Genomic DNA, 26144 nt, shown 5'->3' with positions numbered 1-26144 from the left:
GAAGCCCATAAAGCTATCCATCAGTTCTAATCTTCTTGTCCTTTCTGTCTCTTCGCAGAACCTACGAAATGGAGTTGCGTCTCGATGATCCAAAAAGTAAAGAAGATGACATGGGAGTGATTATAGTGGATGTCTGCTTAATGTTTAGAGATGCCACCATCAAAAAAGGCCCCGTAAGAATATTTCAGATTTGAGTAGCGTGTGTGTGGATGCCATTTTTTGTTCTTAAGCTTAATCTAAAATTTAGTACTCATTCATGTATTTCTTTTCTGTTCATAGAGATGGCCTCAAAAAAAGAATAAGGTATGGATTTGTATATCACATTTACACATTTACTCTTAATCACATGAATGCCTTTAGTGTCTCACATTCTACTTCATTTACTCAGCCTGATCTAAAGCACTAGGGGGCAGTAGCTCACTGTACTATGGTGCAACAAAGAGTGAGGCGTATGCTCGGGCTTTTGTGTGTAACCTTGTTTTCAGCACATCCTATTTCTTTTGTGGTTTTATAGTTAACCTTCTTAGCAATGCATAATATTTTTCAGCGGTGTCGTTCTGTGTGGAAAAATGTATGGCACAATATCACATCCTGATCAAAACCCCAAAATAATATTATTGGCTGAATGTGATGTCTTGAAAGAGCCCTTAGATGACTATTATAGAGCCGTATTTGGTTTTGTAGTAAACAAAGTTCCATCTCTTCTCAAGTGGTTTTCAATATATTGCAGCTGTAATTAGATTCAGAGTGAAATAGGAGGGTTGCTGTTTGGGACTCACACTGCAGCGAGTGGGTTTATATTCACACCTATGCTGTCACTACATCTGCCACTGTTCAGTCTCTTGATGGTCCAGTAGACAATCTCAATTTGAAATTAGATGACAAAGGAATGAATGCCATTTTCATACACATTCTAGGTTATCCGCTACAGATGGTTAAAGATACTCAAAGGGAGACAGAAATGTGTGGTGGGACTCTGCACAATGTTCCGCTGCCTAAATCGCAGTGCTAATTTAACAATGTAACAATGCCATTTCTTTCCCATTTCATTTTTTTTTTTTTTTGACAAACGTACAATATCTTATTGCATTTAACACCTATCCTGGAAGTGCTGAATACCCGGCTCTTACAGCTCTACTCCCCCTCTGTCAGAACATCGTTTTCTCCCTCTGTGTTACCACCACAGAGACATGGAATGGCAAGTGCCTGAGTAAAACTCTGCTGTGTGATAGTGTTTCAAACAGGAGGGGGCGTATGGGAGAAGCGGAAGGGGGGCTCGGCTGTTCGAGGCATGTTGCCAGTGTGGGATGCCTAAGATCGGCAAGGCTGATAATTCCCAGGCATAGCGGGCAATAACCCAGATGTTAGGATGTAATATCACAGCTGTGGATGGACAGTGCTGAGGTACCAGCCAAATGGACCTGGGTCTGAGCTCATCATGCTTGTCCCCATGCTGTCCCACCATATGGAAGCAATCGCACAGCCCTTTTAGGACCAGGAATAGATTCTCTTTAGGGGCCACTTACAGTTAAGTGGAATTGTTTTATTGGCCGCTGAGATAGAAATGTGTCCAAGATAAACACTTGGGATGACTTGGCTGAGGCCTGTTTTATATCGCTCCTCCACTCCCTCTGTTCCTCTTCTTTTGAAGGGGCTGATATTTATAGGGCTGTGCCTGTGGTATTCCATGTTAATTCAGGTCCCAGAGATGTGCTTTGATCCCCTCCGGATTGGGTGGCAATGTGGGTTGCGACCCTTTAGTGATGAGGAGGGGCCGGAGTGGCAGGGGAGTTGCAGTGGGGCTGTTTGAAGCCGCGTCGCCGGGGCAGCCGAAGGAGCTGGGCAATCAAAGAGGCTAGAGCAGATTACGCTCCTGCTCTTTAATTACAGTCAGCCCTACACAACCTCTGTGCTGTTTGTTTTTACAGCCCTGGCCTATCACCGCATGGCCTCACGGGAACTCTAACATGGAAACATATCAAGGCCTCTCTCTCACACTCCCTCTGTGACACACGGCAGGAGAAGTGAATTATTTGCTGGGCTGTCCTTTATTTCCAAAGAGTTCTTGAAAGCACAATATCTTGGTTTGTTTTATAGCGCCTCTTTAGTGGGAAAGATTTGTGACTTTGCTGTTCAGTTTCAAATTGGATTAATTTGCTAACATGCAGCAAACTCCTATGCTGGCCATACATACTGCACGTATGCATAATTTGCTGATGAGAGAGCTGTGTGGTTTGCATCATTACTCACTGCTGCCTGCTGTCTCTGGTGCAGTATGCCAAGTGTCCTGCCTCCCCACACTCAGTCTGGGAGCCAGTGATGAGTGGGACTGTCACAGCCAGGGACATCTGGCTGCTCGCTGACGTCCCTCTCTTCCTCTCTTTCCAGGAGCCTCCGTGGTGTGGCTTGCCTGTCAGTAGAGATGTGCTAATGTGCTCCAACAGAGATGCACTGTATAGTGTAAACCTTTGTCCTACTTTTATGCACTCTGTGAACATGATGAGGTGTCGGGCTGAGGCGGGGGCAGGTAAAAGGAGGAGAGCAGCCAAAGCTTCCGTGCACGTTGCTTTAAAAATAAAAACTAACCGTACATGTGTTTCTTTGCACTGCAGCAGAACAATGCCATACCATCTCCGCGCCCTGAACCACCTAAGAATCAGCTGAAGAGCCAGATGTGGACCGGGGTGCTCAGAGTCACCCTGGTGGAGGGACAGGACATGCCGCAGTACGGCCAGGGTGACGTTTATGTCCGCTTTCGCCTCGGTGATCAGAAGTACAAGAGCAAGGTTGGACCTTTCTTTCTCTTTTCACACTTCTCCTATACTTCCTACTCTCATGCTTCTCTGTCTTTTTAATATATGCTCTTTATACCTTAACTTTCTTCTCAGCCTCTATCTCTTACTTCCCCGCTTTTCTTGCCCAGCAGGTGCCTGTCAGTGACTCACCTCCACCTTGGCTCACTGGGCCATGGCAGAGGCAGCTCATTAGACTGGGCAACGCTGCCACTCACTTCTCACTGTGCTTCGGGTGCTGGGCTTCATTGCCTTCATTTGCATACCCAGCATGCCCTGTTCATCTACCTGTACTTGTTGGCCTCCCCCCTGATGATTCTATGGTGCACTTGTCTTGTGTTGTCGTGTCATTTCTTTGTAAACCTCTCTGCTTTCCTCTCTGCTTGTTTGTTTGTTGAACAAAGCTGATTCTAATTGGAAGCTGTCAGTGTTTACAATCCCAGAGTGGCTACTGAGGTGTGCACATACAAGCACACACAAATAGATACACAGACACACCACACACCTCTCTTTCTCCTCTCCTGCCTTGTTCTGGTTGGACTGAATGAAGACTTAATCCACCTGTCATGCAGGAGCTGCTCATCCTGATAATGCATTAAACCTGACATTGTGTCAAAGTGATTGTGTGTGTGTGTGTGTGTGTGTGTGTTTCCACATTACTGTATGTGCTGAATCTGTGTCTTTACTGCCCTCAGAGCCTTTGCATTCAGGCGAATCCCCAGTGGAGAGAGCAGGTTGACTTCAATCAGTTTGAAGATAACCAGGAACCACTGCAGGTGGAGCTGTGCTCAAAGAGAGGGAGGAAGTGTGAAGAATCATGGGGCATGTGAGTATTTTGTGGTCGGTAGTGGTAATTTTGCCTCATATCATCTCCTTCACAGAACCAGTTAGCCTTATATGTTTCAATGGAGCGTTATTCTTTTCGTGTCTCAGCTTTGAGGTTGACGTATCAAGACTTCCACTAAATGAGAGGCAGCTCTACACGAATATGCTGAACCCAGGAAAAGGCAAGCTGATGTTTCTGGCCACCCTGAGACCCAGCTGGGGAGTCTCCGTCTCTGACATTGAAAGTGCTACCTTGTCAAAGCCTGATGAGAGAGACACAGTGATGGAGAGATATGTATGTCATTTTGTTTTCTTTCTTTTTTGTAAAAAAAACAAAAACAAAGGAATATATATATTTCTTCTAATACTATTAATATAGTTGTCTGACATGGGGTTCAATTGAATGTGGTGCATTTATTAACCATGTCTGAATAACAGGGTTGTATTCATATTTTTTCCAGAGCCTTAAGAACTCTCACGTGAGCGTGGAAGACGTTGGCTTCCTTCAGGTCAACGTTATAAAGGCAAATGATCTTTCCGCAACAGACCTCAATGGTAATCTGCAACAGCTATTCACTTTTGTGTTTTCTTTTCTCGTGGTCATAGCCTTTTGTTCACACTGAATAACAACAAGTCATTTTGCAGGAAAAAGCAACCCCTTTTGTGTTATTGAGCTCGGGAACTGCAAACTTCAAACCAACACAATCTGCAAGACCCTAAATCCAGAGTGGAACAAAGCCTTAACATTGTAAGGAAAATAATAAAAATAAAACGTCTGGTCATTTGTGTTGCTTTGTGTTGTGCATCTGTGATGTGAATAACATTTGTACAACTCTTATTTACAGCCCAATTAAGGACATTCACGATGTGATAGAGTTGACTGTCCTTGACGAAAATGGAGACAAAGCAAACTTTCTGGGGAAAGTGGCCATTCCTTTACTGACTGTAAGTTTGTTTCGTTTGTAAATGTCTTAACTGCTAATATCTGATATACACACTATAAGTGAACTGTAAAATATAATTATGTTGTATTTTGAAATTATTAAAGGTTCAGAACGGACAGCACGTGTGTTTACACTTGAAGAAAGAAGACTTGGGAAATCCATCTAAAGGAACCATCACACTGGTGATGGAGGTCATCTATAACCAAGTAAAGACCAAACTGAATGTGGTCGAGTCAGTTATTATGGCAATAATATCCTGTATAATTTTGACATCATTAATTGTTTTCTTTCTTTGTCCCAGATCAGAGCCAGTATCAAAACCTTCCAGCCCAAAGAGACAAAATTAACAGAAGAAAGCCCAAAGTTCTCCAAAAAGGTGATGTCTGTTGATGTTTTTAGCAGAAGGTGAAACAAAAAAGGCTTGCCATTATGTTTAGAATGTTCATTATGTTTATCCCAACTAATAAAGTTGCCACAGGGTCAAGGCTTTGAATCGGTCATAGCAAAACTAATTAGTTTAATAGACTTTAACTTTAGGAAAAAATGGGGGACTGTAAAGCTGATCCGACCTCATTGCAAAGTCATAAACATTATGTCCAGTATCAAATGATACTAACCGGAGTTTGGTTTCAATTTCCCATTAGGATCTTGCCCAGCATATATATCGGGTTCGAAAAATCAGCACAGCAGTTCTGTACACGTTACAGTACATTAAAAGCTGTGTTCAGTGGGAGAGCACGCAACGGAGTCTAATAGCCTTTCTGGTAAGTCATTGCTTCACGTTAATGAACTCTCTTTAAGCCTTGGGGCGAACAAGTTTTGTCCCATTTCACTGCAGCCCAGTTTTAACTCTTTCATTTTATGTGAATTAGCTGCTGAGGAGAATCTTTGGTTTAGTCATTTTCTCTCTCTGCTAGCCTGTTTCCCATGAAAAACAATGGCTGCCTTCTGTTTTTATCCCGTGCGTACGTGATGGATGTGATTCATCCTATAAATCAAACCCCACTTGGCTTTCCTTCAGTTCTGATGACATTAGAGTGAATTTGAAGGGATGGGGTTTTGGTGTTTGTACATCTGACTTCTTAGCAAAGCCTCCTAACCCAAGGGATGGTGTAAGGAGGATCACAGTCTCATCTTCCTTGGGTAGAGTAGTGACAGTCTGCCTCTGAGATTTGAACCCTGTTTAAATGTCTCTGTTTAGCTGATTTTAATGAGGGTATATGATCTTAGGACCTAAGCTTAAATAATCTTAAGGCACCCAGTGAATCCCCCGCAGTACAGGACATGTAATGTCATGATTAAGAGTGTACACTTGCCATGAAAGCCCTGCCAGCGCTGTGTCAGGGTGAGGAAGCGGTCACAGACAGGGTGTGTAAAGAACTCTCCTTTCACCGCCTTTCTTCTGTCTGCTCTGTCTCAGGATGACATGCAATTCATACCTGGTGTATTCTATAAGCCCTTCTCACTGATCCCGAGGTGCAAATCCCCCCAGGCAATGGCCAGGCTCAGTGTATCACAGCCTTTAGAACAGCACGGCACACAGAAAGACAGGCGGACACACAGGCAGGAAGACAGAGAACAATGCAGGCAATTGTGTAAGGATAGAGTGGGAGGCAGGCTACTATCTGGGAAAGAAAGTTGGTTCGCACAGAAAGAGGAAGACAGTTCAGTAAGAGCGCGGCCAGATAGCGAGAGACTTGGAGGCAGACGGTCAGGCATGGATACGGGCAGGAGAGCAGGAGGATAGGCAGGCTGACAGGTGACAGGTCAGCGGGATGGGGCCATCTCCTTCCACCTATAATTAGATCCTCCGCGGGCGATGGGAGTGTGCGGTGGTACACTCTAATCTTTCATTTCCACTTCTACTCCACCTGCTGTTTAGGAGTGCAGCGCACAAATTGAGATTTTAGAATGAAGGAAAAAGATTCAATATTTTCACCACGACTGTCACTGTAACTGTAGTCCATTGCTTCCCATTTATTTTTCTTCTCAGTTGTATGTCATCTGTTCCCTGTCAGCAAAGATGGTAATTCTCGCGACAATGACTGTAATTGCTTTTCCTTTTTATTTAAAACAACAGGTCTGTTTTGAGACGCTGACAAAACCAGCACACTGGTTGATATGTTTAAAAGCAGACAGTAGGAGAGCGGTGAGAGCACGCCTTTGTCTATGACGAGGCTTGCTTCAAACAGTCGAAGTGTCTGAGGTGCGTGGTGAGAATTGCCCAGAGTGAAACTGGCACTGTTCATTCATCACCCACTCATCAGCAGACTGACAGTTCAGCGGGTGCAAAGTTCTCTTTTTGCATGATTTATTGCGTTTTCAACAAGCAACAAGCACCACGAAACATGCAGATCACATGTAAATATTGCCTCCACCTGACTGTCAGTGAGGGCAAGGACGAGGTCTTGACTGACTGTCGTTACAAGCCTAGTGCCGTGCCCCTGCCCACTCCAAGGGCGTCCACCGTACATTCACTTCTCCTCCTCCAAGTCATCATTTCCAATTAAGTTAGTGTTTGGAGCTGTCTAAAGCAGCATGCCACCATGTGCTTTAATGAAAGCAGCTCCCTCTCCTATCTTTATATCTTTAGGCAGTGGTAATAAGGTAACTGATTCAGACATTGACAGATGGCCTCTGCTTGCCTCTCAGATGTGCATAATTATACCACTAGTGTCTGCTCTTTTCCACAGTGGCAGGCAGCGCAGGGCTTCTCAGGGTATGCCAGTAGGAAGCTCTGCATTGGTGGGTCTAGCTTTAATATACATTACAATACATTATTTATCACGCAGGCAGACCAGTCCTACCCTTTTACACTATATACATCCTGTAATGCATTACCACTGCTGTGGTTTTTACTGGGACTGCGGGATGCTCACGTAGTGCTTTACCAGGAATACTTAGCCATTATATCAGTCAGTCCCACAGGCCAGTTCCCTGACCTCCACACAGCATGCAGTCTACATTGCTATCCTGTTTATGTAGATTCATGTATGCATTATGAAGTGGTTGTTGGTGTGTGGTGTGTAAGGTATTCAAATTTTGCATGAGGGATCACCACACTGGTTCACGTTAAGCGAGTGAAAAGAACAATGTCGGTTTTATATAAAATTAAGATGATTTCCCCATGAGTGGCGTTCAGAAAACTGCACCGAGGCTTATTTGGTTTTATGCTACTACTAAATGATTGTGCGTGAGAGGAAACTCTGTAAAGAATGGAAAGACTTTTGGCGTTGTTACTGTTTGTGAGTGCGGGAGGTGACTTGTTTTGATTGTGGTAACTCACCGGCAGAATCCATACAGTTTGAAGTTGCCTTCAATTTTCCACCAATGGGCTGCAGTTTTAAAATAGTCTCTCTAATTAGGTAATGTAATAACAAAACAAACAAAAAAAAAGAAATCTTTCTCACGCTTTTAAACAAAGTTCTGGCAAATCCTTATAAACATTTTCATTAGTGAATGGAAATACAAACAAGAAATTTTGATTTTTTTCCCCCTTCCTCTTGTTTATGCTACAGTAATGAGCTGAGGATCTGCTCTTTTCAAGAGTTTGACAACAGCATATTCCTTCCTCTGTGAGAGAGAAAAATGTGACAGCTAAAATCTTCATAAAATCAGTGCCTTTAGATGTGCTTTTCACTAAGACTGAGCGAGATGAATGTGCTATACATCAGCAGTGACTGCAGAGGGGTCACCCAGAGTTCTTTGCTGCACACAAGAGTACCACCTGTAGATGGAGCTACAGCACTGCTAGAAACACGAACGGAGGCGCCGAGGAGATCAGATCAGTTACTTTTCCCAACAGGAACTATTCGTGGGAACAACTTGGAGTAAAATCCTCCGTTCTGTGCATTAGACCACGAGACACAAGTTACTTAAACACACACACACACGAAAAAGAAGAAGATAAAATAAAATAGTAATACGGGCATGTATTAACCAGCCAAATTAATCTGTTTCAGAAGTTTAAAGTTGAGAACAATTTTGATTTAGATGAAATGGATGAAAGGTAAAAAGAAAAAGAAAAAAGAAAAAGGATCATTTACACTTGAAAGCTGATTTTGAGCTTTGGTGTCATTAGACTGCTTTAAGTATTTAAGTAGAATTAATATTTTAACATATGAGGTACCTCATCTGTCAGGAGTTAGGCAAGAAAGAAACGTGTATACCTAATGTGAGTATTTGAACCGTTTCCTTTTTGACACTGCCAGGTAGCAACTGCTTTAGACATCATTTGACAGCCTGTGAAATGCTGATTGCCTCACATCACACACTGTAAAGATGGCATTTGATGAATGTTTGATGCGGTGCAGCTGTAAACACACTTGGCAGCTGCAGTGGGTGCTTTTTTGGGGGGCTGATAGAATCATCGTCCCCCTCAGATGAGGGCAGGACAGGGTCAGATCTGGCTCCAGAGGTCTCGGGAGACCACCTGTGTAGAACCACGGCAGTCAGGGCCATTAACCAGAACCCCAGACAGCCAAGATCAAGGCCATAATCAGAGTTGTCATAATTGTTCTTGTTAACACTGTCCCTGAAAACGAGTTGCTTTGTGAGTCTTGGATCTGCTCTTTTGTGGTTTACTGCATTGCAGTGTGGCTGAGCTTTTGTGAGAACAGCAAGAGGACTGTGCACGCCTGTGAATTGTCTCCTTGTTTCTGCTTTACATCTGTTTTCTCTCTGTTTAAAAAAGTTGGAGGCCTTAAAGGAGTGGATTTCTTCAGTCTCAGGGGGGTTACACACTCCATCTCCTCGGCTGTGGGAGTTCTCACAGACTGTGCAGTGGGAATGTGTCTAGTTGGGGAAAAAAAAACTGATGGCAGTGATGGCGATGTGTGCATTCATGGTTTTTTAGCCGAAATCTATTAATTATTAAATGAGAGTCTGTGACTACTTGCAAAATGCTCAGCATTGCCTCCAGTATTATTATTTAGCTGCCTGCAAATGTCTGCATGTTAGCTGACAGCTCTTGAGGCTGGCTGAATGCAGTGTGTAACCTTGGAATATGCCACCTTCTTAGTGGGATTAATAAGCTTTTTCTGCTAATATTCACCTCATTAGGGCTGTGAAATTGTTCACATTTTTAGATGTTTTAGTACCTTTAAAGTTGGGAGCACATTGGATTCAAGTTAAACCAGCTGTATTCTTCATTATTATTGTTGTAAAACAAAACAAAATTAAATGTTAAGTATTACTAAGTAAAGGTGTTGACACCTGAGAAGGAAAGATTTTATTTGTGCCTGATTCGTGCTTTGTTGTTTTATATTATGCGTGTCTTCAGCCTAGTAGAAGTGTGCTCTGCGTTTGACCCCGCTGTGTGTGCCGTATTATAATGACTGCCTTTAACATACTCACCACCTTCCTAGTCACAGAGGACACCTTTCTCCATGCAGCTGAGGCAGCGACCTGTCCACCCCTGTGTGTGGCTGTTTCAGGGCCGGTCTTGGCCCCGACGCGTTAACGTGTGTGAGCTGAGCTGACAGGGAGAGAGAGTCCATGCCACTCCCCCCCCCCCCCCCCCCCCCCCCCCCCCCCCACACACACACACCCCCACCTCCTCAGGGGGAAAGGCTCGCATGGCAGATCTGTCACCCAGGAGGTCGCTCAGTGTTAACGCTCCCGACACGGATTAAACACTAGTGGCCAGTGCCGGAGTGCGGGGTCAGTGTAGCCACCACTGACAGGCACCACAGGGCCCCCGCTGACTGCCCTGCTCCAGCCTCGTACTGGTGCTACGCTGGCCCTGGCATGTGTCAGACAGGCACGGAGACAACGGCCAGAGCTGGCCTTCTGAGCAAATGCTAATGCTTTGCCTCACACAGCTGCTCTTCCCGAGTGCTTTGATAAAGAGCTATCACTATTGCATTATACTGTGCGGGAGTACCTGCAATCTGTGGCATTTTCTTATCATTTTGCTACTGCTAACTTTAATTTGACATAAGTAAAACCACCAGTGCTATGAAATACTTTTAGTGAATTTACCCAATTTATCTATTTTTTATGCTTATTTTTAGCATAGGTGTTTTTTTTATTTCTTCACTTAAAATATTGTAAGAAAAAATAATAGTAGCAATTGCAAACAAAGTGGAGGACTAATCCCTAAATTTGAGAATTTTTGGCACCATAAATAATATTAGTATATTCTTATTTGATTTAAAATCTGGATTATTATTGCACCACATAACCGCCACAACTTGTTTCGCCCCGCTGAAGAGGGACATAAGATTTCCCGTTTTATTGCTCTCTCTTTTACCCCCTCTTCATCTCTCTCTCTCTCCGCTCTCCCCAGTCGATAAGACTTGAGCTGAGCGTAGTGAAATATTTATTCAGCGTTAGCTCAGAGCACTATGGCTGCCCACACACTCTTACCTGCCCTGAAGAGAAATCTTATCTGCGCTTCCTCTGCCTCCGACTCCCCCTGAAAGCCTGTCCCCACACTGGCCCAAGCTCAACACAAATTACATGTCTCATTGCTCTGCATTTACAGCTGCTTTAAAGCCTGCCGCTCCTGTCCCTAACATAAGCCCCCTCATCGCTGTTTCAGTTCGGCTCAAAACAAAAAGGGACCTGCATGAGTTGAGCTACTCGCCTTTGATTCATTATTAATCTGTTTTTGCCTGTGTGTGTGTGTTTTAATTGAGGAAGCAATACCGATTCATTTTACTGACCTTGATTTCACCCAGAAAAAAAATAATCATCTCTATCTGAGCACAGGCTATTCCAGATTTTATAAAGGTTCCTATTTATGTTTATGTCAAATAAGAACCATTTTCTCCATATCTTTACATCCCACATTTTGCACATGCTCCGATTCTGTCCTTCTTTTTTTTTTTTTTTTTTGGTTTCGCTCTCGCACACACACACAGACAGCCACACACATAGAGACACAAACCCCGCAGCCTATAGTCGGTCTTAAACTCTTTCAGTATATGTTCACGTAATCTGGCATCCGTCCACAGCCCCCATGACTGACCCTCATAATGCTGGCTGGCGCTCTTCTCGCTTTGTTTAGCTTTCCAAGTCGAGTGCAACTGAAGAGAAGTAGTGAAGATAGAGCCAAGATTAAATCTCTGTTTTTGCTTGGTACGTAGTTTAAAAATAAGGGTATTTTTGAAATGTACCATGTTAAAAAAAAATAGTGTTTTTCTTACTTTTTGTACAGAAACAGTAATGATATTATATAGCCCTGCGTCCTTTCATATTACACTAATTTGGCTCATCAACAGTATTTTTTTGTGTAACACTGATATGTTGCCCGTTGTCTGTTATAATGTATAAGGAGAAGATTTGGCAGCCTTGCAGTCTGGCAGTATGTCTGCCAGTCAGTAGTTCAGGTTGGTAGATTAAGCCACCCTCTGTTAATCAATTTACAGAACGGTAGAAACTTTTATAGAAGGTGTCTTTGTCCCTTTGTTCCTGCTACGATCCCTTCTCCCTCTCCTGGGAGAGTGTGGGTGGCGGGAGCTGACATGCTTGCTCAGCTTTAAGTTATTTTATTCACACTTTTAATCGCTGAGTGCTTTATTATTAGGTGCTGGATTCTGCTGGCCAGGGGATCTGCATGAGAAGGCGCAGAATGCATTTAGTGGAATCATATTAATGGCACTATAAAACAAATCTGTCAGGCTGTTCTTAACCCTCCTGGCAGAATCGCACTGCCCAGGGTTGCCCCCTTCTCCAAGCGCTTACAGGTGGCTAAGGAGAGTGCATCTCCATCATCTACTCCAGCGTGTGCTAATAGTTTTATTAATTCATTCTTTTTTTCTCTCCCTAGGCACCCTGTGCATAATCATACAGCCATTTTTCAGCTAAATGGTGTTTGTCAAGGGAGGGTTCCTACATTAGAGACACTCCTCCCAGATATACATACCAACACTTGTTCAATTACAAGTCGCTCGTTATCCAATTCTGCTGTGTGTAAACCAAAATGCTCTGGTCTATCATTAATTATTTCCTACCCGGCCTTTGTTTGTTGCTTTGTGTCTTCTTTGGTTAAATAAATGATTGTTTTACCACTAGTGCGACATTTATAGTTGACATGTTGAGAAGTTCAAGGTGTTACTTGACGTGTGTAATTGGATGAAAAAATACACAGTTGGACTCTTAAATGGAGCCCATCTTTGATGGCAACTTAAAAGTCGATTATTTTTTTTAGACCGATTTGTGAAATGCTACAATTTGTCCAACATGTCCTTTAATCACTCCACTGCTTGCTAATAAAACATAAACCACTTAGTGGGGAATTAGTTCTGTCTGCATTTCACTGAAACTCTGCAGAATGTGAGGCGACAAGGGGAAGAAATAGTCCTGCCTCTGCTCATTACTGTGGGATATCTGACGGCAAAATCTCAGTCCGTTCACCTGAGTGAAGGAATCGGAGAGCTTTTCCCAGATGTTTCTCTCCATCGTTTTTTATTAGTGGTAAAAAAAAAGCATGTAAATCCTGAACACATGGGTTGACATACCATGAGGGAGGAATTGAGAAGATATTTCTGACAGTTCTGGTTTATACCCTCATTTAAGCACTCAGTTTAGACACAAGGCATTGTATTTCTGTGGGCTTTTATCTTGTCCACTGAGCCAGAACGCGGCGAGCAGAAATTTGCATTAGTGGGCGATTATGAATACCTGTGACAGATTCTCTCTGCTGGCTCCCTGGGCGGAAATGAATTGGCTCCCTCTGTTGACTTGCACAGGAAGACAGAGACCAAGCAATTAGACTTTAGTGGTTAATGTTGCAGCTTTTGCAGAGAGGGCAAGGAGGTTCAACATTCCTGCTGGGCTCATGTCAGTTTCTAGGCACATTCCCCCCTTTTCCTTTTCCTTTTTTATGAGAATACAGGGAATATGACAAGCTACCTGTCCACCAGCTAGAAGAATTCCTCTGGGGTGAGGGGAGCGTTGCTTTAGAATTGCCTCATGGGAACTGGGGTGACAACACATGACGTAAGTTATTCATAACAGAGAGGAGATGTACTGCAGCTATCTCTGCACATCATGCATATTCATTGTTTACCTTTTTTTATCCCTCACCAGCTCTAGTTGGTTGCTATATACGTAATTCAAATGAGCTCTTATAAAAAAAAAAAAATAACAGAAATATATTGTTCATTTTGTTCATTTCCTTGCATCTTGGCCATCCCACTGCGTTCCCGCATGATGTTTTGTCTCTCCCGCCCTTTCCCAGGTTGTATGGTGGGATAATAAGCAGTACAGTGGTGAAGCCTTGGGCACTCAGGCCACAGTGTTGTCTGCATTACTCATGGTACACGTTTCCCTGGTGGGTGTTTGAACCTAGGCCTGGTATGGCACTAGGTAGACTGGCCCCCAGAGCCACATGCACGGACTCCACATGGTTGCTATGACAGGAGCAGTCTGCTGTTTACAGGCCATCTATTGGGGCCTGAAGGCCTCAGTGCTTCACATCCTGTCTCGGGCTTAACTCGAACATATTGTTTGTGGTCTAAGCAGCCTCCAGCTCTTTGAGCCTGGACTGCACCGTGTTACCATCGTGTGGGTTCAACATAGCAGGATATTCCACGTTTGAAATGTTGTCCCAAAAGTGGGATGAATGTAGCCGTTGCAAAGGATGCATTAACGACATAAATGTATATAAAATATGAGGCATTGTGTATGATGTCTGTGGTAAAATAAAGTGCACCATATAATGGGTAATGGCTCCTATTCACACTATAATAGATTTTAAGATTCCACTTGCTGTGGGGGACATTTTTATTTCATCCCTGTCAACCTGCTGGTGTGATCCTCCTCACACATTCCTGATAATTTCAGTTGGAGACAGACTCATTAGGCTGTCACTAAATGGGTTTAAATGCAGCCGCCCAATTAGTGCTCTGCTGTGAAATGCAGTGGGTGTTGTGCAACGTGCTTAGCACCACTTCTTTACAGAATTATGAGGGATTACTCATTCAGTGTGATCCATCTTATTTCTACCAGGGGTCTTGGCTTTTCTCGGTATCATCGCCACAGAGGGGGTAAATGTTGCAAATGCTTCTCCAGTTGCCATATGTGCTTCGTCAGACAGCATTGCTGCCTCCGAATCTAAGAGGATTTGATGTGCTAGTTAAGAGACAGCATATCTTGCCTATCCATGTCATACTATCTGTTCAGCAGCAAGGCACTCTGCCAGCAGTGTGCTACTGGTGTATATATTGCAAATAGGATTCCAAGATATTAAAAGTTGAATGTCTTATTCCTTTCAAACCACCAGGAGTAAAATCTGTTACCATTGGCTGTGAATCTAAAAGGCTTTACAGTGATGTACTCCTCATCATAAGGTTTACGACATGGTTAAATCCATTATATATTTAGTTTTGGGAACAGGTTTGCTGAGATTTGAAAGCCTGGATGAGGCTTGCTGTAGCATGATGCGCTTTGCGTTATGCTGTCACGTCCTGTCTCCTCAGATCTTCCTCGTGACAGTGTGGAACTGGGAGCTGTACATGCTGCCCCTCTTCCTGCTCCTGCTCATCGGTTGGAACTACTTCCAGCTCAAAAAGGGAAAGGCCAACTCCAACCAGGACCTGGTGAGTGACGAGGACCCATAACTGTTCTGTATTTTCGTCCGTACCGATCTGCAGATGCATGCTTTTACAGTGCAAAATGATTCTATATAGAATGAAATCCTTTTTCTACACACAGGACAAATTGCAGTTTTACACTAATGTGAATTACACTTTCATGCATATTGTATAACACAGAGTTATTCTATAAAATGCACCCCACTCCATTCCTTGTGGCTTATAGCTGGTTAGACAAGTTTCTATATTATCTCCCAATAAAACATTGAGCAGTAAGAACCCACTCAAATTAAATCACTGTAAATGTATATATAGCTTATTGTGTTATTGTCTCACCACATTGGAAAGGCAGCTTTTTCTACAACATCACACCATCTCCTCTCTATCTACTGTTATGGAAATTATACTTGCCCTACACATGCCTGTGAAGGTTAATGCCGTTCACACTTCCGACTGCCCCCCAATTTCACTGTGTTGTAAGCCTTCTCGTTGGCCAGCCAGTGGCTAGGCCTGCTCAAACACCCTCCCCAAAGCACAATCCCTGGCCCAGTCATTGTGTTTGCGGCTGCAGGCTAAGATGCCGTCTCTGGGCAATGTTAAAGCCCATGCTCACCCTCATATCCAGTGTGGAGACTCTGTCACCCCTCTGTGACCCTCTGGCTCACAATGACACGACTCTGTACCCAGGCAATGTCACAGTGTGCACCACAGTGGGGTCAGGGATGACTTGATATAAAGTGATCTAGGCAACAACATCCAAATTAAATGTGTTTTTTCTTTCCTCTTTCTGTTTTTCTGTGTGCTTATGTTGTGGAGAAAAGAGATTGCTTTGGTGTGACAGTGCTCTTGTGAGGAAGGCCCTTTTTCACCTCTTCTTTTGTGTGAGGTCACCCCTGTGATGCAGTCTCTATGGAAACAAGCCTCTCCCAATAGGGGTGAATGTACTCAAAGAAAATTTCATTACTAGGTGTTTGTTAAAAATGCTCCAGTGCCCACATGTCCCATTCGTTGGAAATCACCCTGTACCCTTTATTTTCTCTTAGGTGAACATGACCATGGGTGACGACGAAGACGAAGACGAGAAGGTATTTTATCTTGTCTCTTCCTAGCATTTTAAGGGATAATATGTTTTGGTAGAACAAAGTTTTCACTATAAATATAAAAAAAAAAATATTTTTAACACAGACTATGTTATCATTTCCCAGTGATATTACTCAGTGGCTTGTGTAAAGATCCTTTTTTCAAACGGTACCAATATTTATTTCTATATAACCAAGGTTAACGGAAACACACAAACGTGTTCACGCTTCTGGCGGGTGCAAACGTGGTTCTGCAAATTGCTGTGGTTCTTCTATAAAATGCACGCTTTCTTCTCAGAAAATACTCAAACGGCGTACATGTTCCAGTCAGTATTTTAGCAGAGTCAGAATGACAGTTAATTCTCAGATCCTCCTTTCTCTCTAAGAATAGAAATATTTTCATGCATTCCAAATGAGGGTAACATCTATGAAAGAGTTGCAGCATGTAGCTCTTTGTTCTATTCCTCTGGGTGTTCAGTGTCACTCTACGATGCACTCCGCTGAGATACTGCAACCCTTTGAAAAACCATAAATCAAGTTTAAACAGCATTAGAACAGCTGTTGAGGATATAATCTGTAGCTTTTTTTTTTTCATATCATCATTGCCTGAATGGAATAGTTACATTACATTGAGAATGACCTGCTACCAGAACAAATGAACAGTAAGTACAGTAACCCAGTAATAAACTCGTACGCTGCTCCAAAAGGTTATCAGTCATCTTCACTTGGCCGTTCGTGAGAAATCATAAATGATTGTGTTTATTATTACATCCCCCTAGAGTCTCTTGAAAAACAAAACAACAGGAAATCTTTAAGTAGCCTGAAAATTATACTTCCCACAGCACATAATATTCAATTATGCTCATCCCACTGTTTTCTGTAAAGAAGGAAAAGTTAACAGGGATGTGTATTATTGCTTTATGGCAATGAAGTGTGGAACTAACGCAAAGCCTCCAAGCAATGACCCCTGTGCTGCATGTCTAGGCCCAGGATTCATATCCATAATGCGCTCAATATATTCTGTTGTGATGACCAGGGGCTACGAAAAAGCCAGCTTCTTTTAAAAACACAGGCACATCCACCAAATCCTGTCTGAAAGGATGGGCTAATTCACAGATGAAACTCGCATGATATGTCTGCACACACAACGTGGAAAACCACCCTTTCTGTCACTGAAGCGAACCAGCAAACTGGTGCTTCAAACAAACGGCAGTGATACAGGAATTTGTGAATTTTACCTTGGCAAGGGTTACCTTTTTGCACCAGGTTTAATATCAGTGCTTCACAGGGGGATTATTGCGTGTTTCTTTACCTTGAAACTTTAGCATTTAATAATGGGATGTTTACTTTTTTTAGTTAAAGGAATGGCAGTGTCTTTGGTTTATGATCCCCTCTGTACGCCACGTGTTTGCAAACTCAGCCTTCGCCTCTTAAAGCCTTTTGAAAGGTTTTCTATGAGCCTTCTAAGTCCTTTTACACTCAGAGGAAATGAAATATCTCCTTTCATTTACTAATTAAGCAGTCACCCATGTTTATTTTAAGCTGTCAGCTTTAATTTAAAGTGGCTTATTTGAAAGTCTTGTTATGGTCTTGCTGTCACTTGAATGTGATATCATACCGTTAGATCAAGCAGTGTCGCTTTACACACCCTATCAAAGTCTTCTTTAAAAATATTTGGGGTTAAAGAGTGATCAGTGTTAAATTTGATGACTTCAAAGCCTTGCTTTCTTTCCCGTGGTTTTTCCTCTAACATATGAATAAAGGCTTTTCCCTCTGAGAAGGTTATGATTACCACTCAAATATGTTTTTATCCCCCTTTTTCCCCCTTGAGGAAGGAAATATGTAAACCTCAGACAGAGCTGCAAGAATGTGAAGGCATGACGTTAAAGAGAGACGAAAGGCAAGGCAGTGTTACAGCAGGATAATACAGAACAGATTCTCTGCCTGTGAACAAATCTGTCCTCAGGGAAGGAGACAGCTTACAAATTATGTGTGGGCAAAGTGACTTCCCTTTGGCCTTAGGTATCAATTGAGCAGATAGACAATATTTAATCATAACATAAAGAAACAGAGAGGCAAAACAAGTCCATAGATCTCCAACAGAAATGAACAGGGAAGATGAAACAGCCCTTTCATTGCCCCCGGCTGGCAGCGCTGGTCTGGGGTTGACTTGTTCACACAGCCTGGCCCAGGGGAGTTGGGGGGGAGGGGGAGGTGGTGGGTTGTGGGGGTGCTAGACTGGGCTGCGGGGTTACTCCATCTCTCACCCAATAGTCCACAGTCACCGCTGGGTCTCCTTGAGCACACCAGTCAGACACGCTGCCCATGTCATGATCCGTGGCATGCATTATTAGAGGTGCAGCACGTGGACCCGACAAAACATTAAAGCCTCATCCAAGTAAGCTATTTGGGTTTTATTTTTTTAGCTCCATATGAGATAAACTCCCAAGAACACAGGTGTATTTCATTTAGACGTATCTTTGTCGAAAAAGTCACTAGAAAAATATTCAGTCTGAGAATTCAAATTTGGCACAGTTTATTTTAATTAAAATTATACTAAATGAGCATTTTTTCCCCCCTCCCTGTTTGATAACGGCCACACGTGTCTGTGAGAATATGTGAGAGATCAAATTGGTTCTCCATTACTGCACCTTAAAAGGAAGCTTTTACAATTTTATCTGAAATGAGAATATGATTTCACACAGGTTTTCTAATCAGTGGACATTTAGGACTCATTTAGTCCATCCCCAGTTTACCCATCCTTCTCGGTTTTAGAAGATCTTTTATTTATTTTTGCTTTCTCTGCACTCGTGTACATTCTGAAAAGAGAAATGAACAAAGAATATCATCACAAGATTAACGTAGGAAGGACTTCAGTTTTGGTCGCTAAGGAGATGGAGGATTTCAGGAATCTTAAAGCATATGAATAATGATAATGATGAGAGCTCTTCCTCTTGATGTATGCTACAGAGTACATCTATTTGTCTGTTTTTCCTTTTAGAAATGAAAGCCAATATGTTTTGTTTTTTTTTTCCTGTCGGAGCTGTATTTCAGGCTTGAATTGTCTTACGTGGGTATTTGTGCAGTTAAATAATGCTTCATACTTTGTAATCCATTTGAATTCTGAATCATGTAATTAGGTCGCTTAAACAGGTTTAAATGGAAATATGAAAAGGAATGTTTAACTGATGAGGCTTCGTATCAGAAGAGCTATCATTTTCCTGTGTGCCTCTCTGGGTCCGTCAGGAGCTTACAGACACAGATTGTAATGGCTTTTAGCAGTGTTCCCCGCTTTGAAAATAAACTTAGGATAAAGAGCTCAATTAACACCTGATGCGGTGTAAAGGACACACGTGAAGCTTTGCTCAGCCGCCTGATGCTGTGGAGTGGTGCAAGATGATGCATAAACACAGATAGTCCTCTTTCCCCGTGATGAGACCACGAGATGTTAATCTCAAAGAAAGCATATTTGTGATAGTTTTCCCTTTTTTGGACAGTGCTGAGCCTTCGGTGTCTGTCCAGATCCAAGCCCAGCGGGGGAGGCTCTGCTAGTGTGGGAATTGCTCTCTTCCTGCGCCTTTCGTGGAGGAGAGTGGGCCCAGCAGTGGGGAGTCTCTCTGTGCTGGCAGACAGCGTGTTCCCAGGGGCTGCCTCGTGAAGCTCTGATAAAGGCATTCTGTCTGGGCCCTGTCAATGCACACAGGCTGCGGCTTCAGCTGACTTGTAACACAAACATATAGACATCCTCAAGCCTCCTGTTAGGGTCCATTAGAGCACCCTCCCCCAACACACTCTTTCGCCTCCTCCCTAGCTCTCACTCTTCCTCTCCCACCCTTCTCTCTGTCATCATTCCTGTCATTATTCCCCGCTTTTGATGTGAGGCTTCTCAGCCCTCTTTAGCTTGTGTTACTCGTGTTAGCTCTAGTCACTCCTCTGCCCTGGAGGGCTTCGCAGTTGTCATAATTTCCAAGCTCGATGTGATCGCATTTATTTCATTTTGAGACAAACAGTCCAGCCCTTTCACATACCGACTTTGTGCTTTGCCTCACTCATTATTATGATAGTGGCTTAAAACAAATAATACTTTATGTGCAGTGATGGTTGTTACAAGAATCACGCTTGGAAAACTACATATCCGACTGGTGTTCCAAACAGCTTGAAGTGTTTTTCTCATGGAGAGAGAATGCGAGGATGGGTTAGAAAGCCAGACTTGACAGATTTGTAAAAACATGTTCAAACTTGTCGTGTGCAGGCTGCTGGAATGGAATCTCTCCTAAGTTGTGAGGCCCCTGCACTTCTTGTCTAGGTCGTCTAGTCTGCCTGATTGCGGATGGCCATTTTGTGTACTTTTCATCTACCAGAGAGTCTTGATTGTGCTGCACTTGTGCAACAGCTCTATTGTGTGTGGCGGACAAAAGCTCAAATCTCTCAGCCGTCCACATAACAGCTTCTGAGCACCGAGTCCGTCTCATCTTCAAAAGCATAGTCTGAAGATGTACAGTGTTTGCTCATTATGGGCCATTCAATAGATAAATCACACATAATAGCACAGCGGAGATAAACTGGTCTTTGTCTACCCCTGCCCAACAATTGACATACGGTGTGCCTCATCAGTGTCTGTGCATTTTTTATTTTTTTGTTTCTTTTTAGGAAGCCGGAAAAAAGGGTTTGATGGATAAGATACATATGGTGCAGGAAGTGGTACTGGTTGTGCAGACCGTTTTGGAGGAGCTCGCCAACATCGGAGAGAGAGTCAAGAAGTAATTTCACTATTTTACATTTAACCTGAAACATGTATTTATTATAAACATATTTTAAGATATATTACGTTTTAATTTATTAGGCGTTTAAAAAGTCAACCTGACGTTTATTTTTAATTTTTTTTTTTACAGCATATTCAATTGGTCTGTTCCGTTCATGTCGTGCTTGGCTGGTTTGGTGCTGTTTACAGCAGCAACACTATTATATTTCATCCCTCTACGATACATTGTGCTGATATGGGGTAAGTCCTTTAAAAATATAAATAAAATATTAGTATTTATTTATTGTGCATTGGGTGAATACTCCAACTCCTACTGTCTGTTTCTTGAATGATCCTTCAGTGCTATATCCAAAACATCCTAAGAAATAAAATAAAAATCTGTGCAGATATCATTGTTGCAAACACAACTCTTATACCAAACAGCAAACATCCATGATTTAATGAAGTACAGTAATTTAAGAACTCTGCCATCTTTACACCTCTGCAAATGCACAGAGATCAGACAGCTGCAGAGGTTTGCTCTACCCAGTGTGGGCTGATGTAGCAGAGCCCAGCAGAGGCATGACCGAGGGTTTGTGTGAAAACAAAGCAGAGGTAGAGTAGCAAGCTGTATATAATACATGATGTCCTTGGGCAGTCTGTAGGCTCCTGGTCTAGCCTCTCATTATCTGCTGCAGTCATACAGAACAGACCGTCATCTCAGTGGTCAGGGAGATATGCTGCCCTTAACAGGCTCTCCTCCTCCAGCTGTAAGCCCACAACCACTGTACTTCCACACTGCCTTCAACACAATCAATACCGAAAAACCACTATATCAAACAAAAAACACACAGTCTGAGACACTCCTCTGCCTCCCCAGTTAACCCCCATCTCTGTGGTTGCAAGGCAAGCCTTTCAAGTTGTTTGCACATATTTAAGTCCTTAGGTTCTTTGTCTGCATGCTGAGGTACAGGCAGTACCGAGCTGTGAGTATAATGGTCCCATTACAGACCCAAGAGATTTTTTTTTTCCTCTGGTATGCAGCCATGCACAAAGTAAATATAGAAGAACAAGAAATGACCAGATTGAAGCAAACAAAAGTGAGAAAAAGTTGTCATGAGCGTGTGCATGTTTCACAAATTGATGAAGTATTGCTTTGTGTTCGTCTCCGTTGTACTGGGATGCCTTAAATTAAGTTTGGCTGAAAGAAATCCATTTACAACGGCATCATATCATGCAGTTACTGAATACTAGTGGGTGGTGGGGGGGTCTACACTGTACACCGATGGCTTACACAACTCTTTTTATCACTGTTATTTTCTACCCTGTAAAACGGTATAAAGCTATACTGGTCCGTATGACAACTTAATTTATTAATGTGTTCTTGTTTGCACAGGCGTTAACGTATTTACCAAGAAGCTGCGCAACCCATATACTATTGACAATAATGAAATACTGGATTTCCTCAAGAGGGTGCCTTCTGATGTTCAAAAGGTAAGGGTCCAATTTTACATACAGATAGGGAGGGAATTCCCTGAAGATCTCTGCATTATTTGCTGTACCAGAATTCCCAAGTGTTGCGGAAATATATCCTCTGGCTTTGTTTGATTATTAATGGACTCTCGCCTTTAAAGCAGCCCTGGCCCAATTATTCCTCAGTGCAAACTCCGTGTAGTCACTGTGGTGCCTGAATGAGGAGATGCTCAGATTCGTCCTCAGACATATTGCTGCAGCCTTGTCCGTTATTAGCAATTTTGTGTGCGCGACCGAAGCGCCGTGACATTAGAGCTGGTGACTGGCCGAGTTCTGGCAGAGGGCTCCTGACGTCTCAGGCTGTTGTGTCAGCGCAGAAACTCTGATGTGGCCTCAGTCACTTCAGGGTGGTAGAGTCAATTAATGTAGTCGTGAGCCCCAGTCGTCTTGCTGGGTGCCATATGTGATTACATATTATCCAGGGCTGATATGTCATTTGCATTTACATCACAGAGCTGAGAAGAGCTGTCAGGGTGTTATAAGTGGTGCCGGGTGCTTGCCGTTCTCTGACGGGGGAATTTTGCTTAGCCAGGAAATGAAGTGCCACACAATGCCTTCATCTCGCAGGTAACTCACCAGACAGAATTCAGCAAGAAATCCTGACAGTCTGGATCTGGCAAGACACTCTCACCCCAGTCTGTTTCTCAGCTGCACCCTTGATGTCCTCCTGCAGCAAGCCATTGCTGACTTCTCTGTGATGTTGGATGGAGCCTGTGTTGTTTGAGATTTGGCCGACTGAGTTGGCAAAACAAGGTGGTGAATACATTTTGATTCAGATGCCTTTGTATGTCTTATTCCCCGTTGGGATACAATGTTTGGGCTTTGAAAATGACTCACTTTCAAATCCCATGGAAACAATACTTTTTAGCCTGCTTTAAAAGAGGAACTACATCTTGAAAAATGGCTCCAATCACAAAAAAAATACAAAAAAACAAAACACCCTTAAGATTCATCATAAGTGTCTTCCGTGGCGTACTGTGAAAAATAACCTTAACATCATATACACAGGAGACCCAAAACAATAGACCACATATTTTGTTTTGTTGACTTAGAACTTCAATCCTCAGATAGGTGTGGACGCAAAACACCACAAAGGCTGAAAATTGACTCCTGTCTTTCTTGCAAATGTGACTTGGCAATTAGTGCCTGTGCACATCTACAAAGTCTGCCTCAAACGGGGACTTCTGACAACACGGTGTCTGTCTTGAAATAAGAAGCATCTGTCAGTTCTGAGGACAGTTTCATGTTCTGATGCAGGAGGCAGTCACTTTGTTCCCACATTCCATCTCCCATTCTAATAATGGAGACCAGCTAATTAGCATAGAGTTCTTACCTTTATTCAACAGATTCGCCGTATTGTTTGAGCTCAGCGAGCAAGCTTCAAAAGCAAGTTTTTTGAATTCCAACTCTTCATTTCGGTTTACTCTATGATCGGTCATTTTTCAATTGTGATACCAATTTTGGTGGTAATTTTGAAAAGAGAGAAAAAAAATGCATTTATATTTATAGGTGTCAAAGTAAAGATGACAATTTTGTTAGTAAATCTGAATATGCTGTATTTTCCGGGAAAAAGAAAATTGAGCTGAATTCTACATGTGTAACTGGCAGAAAAAATAAACAGGGTTGTAAGTTCGGATATCACGTTACACGTCTTGCTTTGGCCCGAAGAAATCAAAAGTCACACCAAGGGTTTGTGGAGTCATGAAGAAAGTTACACATCAACTCATGTTGGTAACTTCTCAACCTAAACAATACTAAACACTAACAAAGTTTTCTTTAGGGGACAAAGCTTATAGTGAGTGATTATGCAGTGTGCAACTCCCTCACTGGCCTGCCAGGTCATCTCAACAGTTGATGTCTGTTTCTAATATTGTGATTCTGGTGCAGAATGAGGGGGGCGTACACTGGTACAGAACCCTTGACTCTTCAAATCCTTCCTCCCTGTGATTAATCCCCTCTGCTCCTGTGTTTAAAAAATGATTCATTACAGTCGAGCCCGCCTCGCTTTCCCCTGCACCAGCTCTCCTCAGGGGAGCCATTACCGTGCGCTCCACTGAGCTCGGATTACCTGCCTCTGACCAAACTCCTGTTTGTTTTTACAGGTGCAGTACAGTGCGCTGAGAGCGCCCACCAGCCAGAACCCGCCTCGGAAGAAAAAGTAAGCTCCGCAGACACGCTGGATGAAAGGCTGGTCTCTTTTTAAATGTGGTACGATGCAATCCACCTGACAACAATGCTCCAGTGCCAGCAGAGCCCATGACCCTGTGCACCCCCACCATACCACCCTAACTCTGCCCCCTGCTGCTGAGGGGCAGCCAGCCACTCTCTGGCTTGTGTGTTTGCTACCCCCCTGACAGGGGCTATGAACTGCAGCAGCTAGGAGGGCAGCACATGGCGCTGTCAATCACAAGCTTGGAGGTAAAGAAAAGAGAACACTACAAGGCTCAGCCTTCATCTTTGGATATCATTTAGAAAAGGAATGAAAAGCGTCGGGTTTAGCTTACCTAAGACCTCCACTGTTTTATTTTGATATTTTACTTTGGTGAAATTGAGAAATTTGCCTTAAGGTAAAGATAATACAAGCTTAACAAACCGCTGCAATGTTTTTGCTTCATAAGTGCATTAATATAATTAAAGGTCAAAAGATCATTTGTATTTTTAAATAATCGAGGAGAAGTTATATCTTTTTGTTGCACATTTAAAATATTAGAAGAGTGCTGAATTTTACTATTTTTGTGTTAATGATTTTCTGTATATACGATGCTGTCAACTTTCTTAATTTGATCTCAGCAACAAATATATATTTATGCTATGTTTTTATATTATTTCCAGCTGCCTTTTATTAATTACCTTTTCTGTTCACTGTATAGATTCGTGTGAAAATTCTATTTCTTTTTTGTAGCTTGTCTGCATCATCAAATTGAGAATTAACAAGAATCCTAAATAAAGAACCGTGATCAGTTTGAGTTCTTGTTTTTGTCTGTGTTTTTTTTTTTAATAACTGCGCTCTAGTGAGGATGGATTACACCACTTCTTTACTTGAATACACAGTAAACACATCTGATTACACAACACAGCCATTGAAACAGAGCTCACACACCGGCCACCGCTGCGCCTTGGTTACGGAGCTCACATCAAAGCTGTGTGGCTCCAGTGTGCTTCCTAATGCATTGCTTTGTTGCCTTCTCACAATAACAGGGTCCAGATGAGAGAGAAAGAGCTCATCTCACAGAGAGTACTCTCTCCATCCTCAGCACTTAGTGCTTTATATTTCCACTAAAATCACCTGGCCTATCTAATGGTTACACACACATGTACTCTGTTTTTCCATCTGTCTTCCTGACACAGGTTTTCCCAGTAAAGGGATGTAGTGTATCATCTATCAGTGTTCCCATACATATTTATACATTTTTAATAATCAATTAATGACACCTTTTGCAATTTTTGCAAAACTGTTAATCCAATATTACAACATTTTTCAAAAAAGTTAAAAATACCAATAATATATGGGCTTGTGTACATAAGAGGAAGTTAAATCTTCACTATTGCTAGTACAAATAAATATAATTTTACATTCACTTGATTTTTGTCTTTCTACAGACACATGCCAAGTACTTCCTTTTAAAATATACATAGTAATAATTGAAGTGGAGCTGAACTGAGCAATGGACCCCAGCAATGGGAGTTTG

At 42.6% G+C, this 26144-nt stretch overlaps 1 protein-coding gene across 1 annotated transcript in view; it reads left to right on the top strand.

Annotated features, from left to right (window-relative positions):
* Positions 1-25463, top strand: part of mctp2a (multiple C2 domains, transmembrane 2a) — a 31183-nt gene extending 5720 nt beyond the window's left edge. The window contains exons 7-23 of the mRNA XM_084555751.1: positions 59-173; positions 280-303; positions 2613-2786; positions 3488-3618; positions 3726-3912; positions 4079-4172; positions 4263-4365; positions 4463-4562; positions 4666-4767; positions 4863-4937; positions 5206-5325; positions 14989-15108; positions 16146-16187; positions 20832-20941; positions 21074-21183; positions 22319-22416; positions 24558-25463. Coding sequence (XP_084411877.1) covers positions 59-173; positions 280-303; positions 2613-2786; positions 3488-3618; positions 3726-3912; positions 4079-4172; positions 4263-4365; positions 4463-4562; positions 4666-4767; positions 4863-4937; positions 5206-5325; positions 14989-15108; positions 16146-16187; positions 20832-20941; positions 21074-21183; positions 22319-22416; positions 24558-24617 — 1765 coding nt within the window. The 3' untranslated portion in view covers positions 24618-25463. The remainder of the gene's footprint in view (positions 1-58; positions 174-279; positions 304-2612; positions 2787-3487; positions 3619-3725; positions 3913-4078; positions 4173-4262; positions 4366-4462; positions 4563-4665; positions 4768-4862; positions 4938-5205; positions 5326-14988; positions 15109-16145; positions 16188-20831; positions 20942-21073; positions 21184-22318; positions 22417-24557) is intronic.
* Positions 25464-26144: the final 681 nt, after the last annotated feature.

This window comes from Chelon labrosus (assembly GCF_963514085.1).
Source record: "Chelon labrosus genome assembly, chromosome: 11".
NCBI lineage: Eukaryota > Metazoa > Chordata > Actinopteri > Mugiliformes > Mugilidae > Chelon > Chelon labrosus.
This window is presented reverse-complemented; position numbering and strand designations above follow the sequence as displayed.